Raw genomic sequence first — 2,328 nt, 5'->3', positions numbered from 1 at the left:
TGCCCTTTGGGCATAGTTCCAAATTGCTCTCCAGAATGATTGGATCAGTCCACAACTCCACCAAGAATACATTTATATGTCCTAGTTTTCCCACATCCCCTCCAACGTTTATCATTTGGCTATAATAATAATTTGAAACATTTTATATAATATATATATATATATATATATATATATATATATATGTGTGTGTGTGTGTGTGTGTGTGTGGTGTGTATGTGTGTGTGTGTGGTGTGTGTGTGTGTGTATTTAAATTTTGAGTTCCAAATTCCATCTCTTCCTTCTTCTCTCCCAGAGAAAGTAAGCAATCTGATATAGGTTATCCACTTTTAAAAATTCAGTTAAAAATTTTTGTCCAATGCAATTTGAAATTCCTCTTCTTTTCCTTGTAAGATGCTGTGTGTCTACTGGAGCTTCCTGTTGCACTTGGCAGCAGCCTTTTCCAAGGACAGGACTTGGTGATTGTGGTGCTCTGGGGCTAAGGAACAGGAGTCACAGAGGGTTCTTTGGTCTTCCTCACAGAAGAGCTTCTCCTTTTCCCCATGTTGCTCACAGGTGGTCAGGCCCACGATGGTCTGCAGGAGATAAGGCCTGAGCCTTTTGGCAGTGATGGACAGTTTCTGCAGGCTCCTGGTGGTCTGGAGATCACTGCTGTATTGGATGACTCCTCTGCAGTATGGGCAGGTGAATGTTTCCTGGGCTCCCTCCCTGCCCTGGAAGAGACACCCTTTGCAAAAGCTATGACCACATCTGATGGTCACTGGGTCAGTGAAGTATCCCAGGCAGATGGAGCAAGTGAGATCTGCCTTGAGTTTTTCAATTAGCTCTTTGGCATCCATGACTCTAGGCTTTTGATCCCTTGCTTCTCAGGTATTCCTCCCAGGAGAGAGAATGCTGGCCCTTTCCCTGGAGCTCTGGCACCAAAAGATATTAAGACTGAGTTGCTGGGGTCTTTTTATTTGTCTTCCTTTGGCTAGCCCCTCCCATTACTCCACCCACCAAAGGTGTTAACTCCTGGGCTTGGATAGTCTTTTCTTCGGCTCTAGAGCTGAGTTCCCACCTTGGTCCTTCTTGCATAGTAATGGGTTATAATTTAAAATGGTGTTTACACCAAGGCCCTTCAGGCCAGAGTTGTCTGACCTCTCAATTCCAAATGAAGCTTAATCTCCCATTTTTTCCCCCTTTTTAAATGTTCCTGCCAGGATAGATTTTTTTTCTTCTTCAGCTCTGGTAGCATAACACACTAATACTACTTTTGAGTGTGTTACTTTGTATATCTTCATTTGCTTAGACCTGCCCTTTACTTCCCCTCCAAAATCCTATAACTTCTGTAATTTGATACTGTTTACTGAGTATGCTGTTGTTTTTTTTAAGGACAGCTCCTATTACTTTGTGTCGTCTTTGTATGTCTATTGTATAGCTTTCAATTAATAATTGTTTATTACTAAGTTCAGACAGCTCTTGAGCTTCTTTGAAATTCATCTACTGTCACCACATTTATCTTTTATGATTCCAATTGTTCCTAATATTAACTCGCATTTAGATAGTGCTTTTGCATACAATGTGCCTTACATATATAATTTCATTTGATTTTCAGAATATCTCCTTGAGATAAGAAAGGTAGATCATAGCTTCTTAGCTACTAAAGCCTTGAGATACCATCAAGCATAATCTATATCTGATTGATGAGATTAATTTGTACACTATTTCAGCAAGTTGTTATCCTGTTTCTACTCAACAACTGATGGATAATTCATTATGTCCCCCAGCAGCACATTACGTTTATTGACATCTCTTGAAGTTTTTCCTTATATGGAGAAGACTTTCTATAATTCCCATCTGTTACTATCTATTGCTCTGGAATCAACCAAAAGTGTTTACATCTCTAAATATTTGAAGAGAGTCGTCTTGTGCTCCCCCTGCCCCTGTCTTCTCTTTCAAAAGTTCTAAACCCCTCAGTAGTATGATTTCAAATTCTTCTACCAACCTGGTGACCCTCTTCTGGATACTTTGGATGTTTTCAATTTGATTGCTTGTATGCAGCATCTAGGGTTCAAAGGAATATGCCAGGTATGGTCTGATGAGGGCAGAGTGCAAAGGGACCTTCATCTCTCTTTTGAACATTATACTTTTTATTAATGCTGCTGGAGATTGAAGTAACTGTTATTGTCATTATTTTATAGGTGATGAAACAGATGTATTTTAAATGACTTTGTCAAGGTCATGCAGCTAGTAAAGGGTAGAGCCAGGACTTTAAACTAGTTCTTTTGGCAATTAGTCTTTTTTTTCTTTCTATTACTTCATCATTCCTCCTATATGCTCTATTGT

At 39.5% G+C, this 2,328-nt stretch overlaps 1 protein-coding gene across 1 annotated transcript; it reads right to left on the bottom strand.

The window, feature by feature from the left end:
• Positions 1–404: 404 nt before the first annotated feature.
• On the bottom strand, positions 405–839 carry LOC110210395 (tripartite motif-containing protein 64-like). Its single transcript, XM_078149148.1, has one exon. The coding sequence runs from the start codon at positions 837–839 to the stop codon at positions 405–407; it is 435 nt and encodes a 144-aa protein (XP_078005274.1).
• Between the last annotated feature and the right edge of the window lie 1,489 nt (positions 840–2,328).

Source organism: Phascolarctos cinereus, unplaced genomic scaffold (genome assembly GCF_003287225.1).
Source record: "Phascolarctos cinereus isolate Bilbo 61053 unplaced genomic scaffold, phaCin_HiC Scaffold_2;HRSCAF=192, whole genome shotgun sequence".
NCBI lineage: Eukaryota > Metazoa > Chordata > Mammalia > Diprotodontia > Phascolarctidae > Phascolarctos > Phascolarctos cinereus.
Note: the sequence above shows the minus strand (reverse complement) of the source record. Positions and strands in the feature narration are given on the sequence as shown.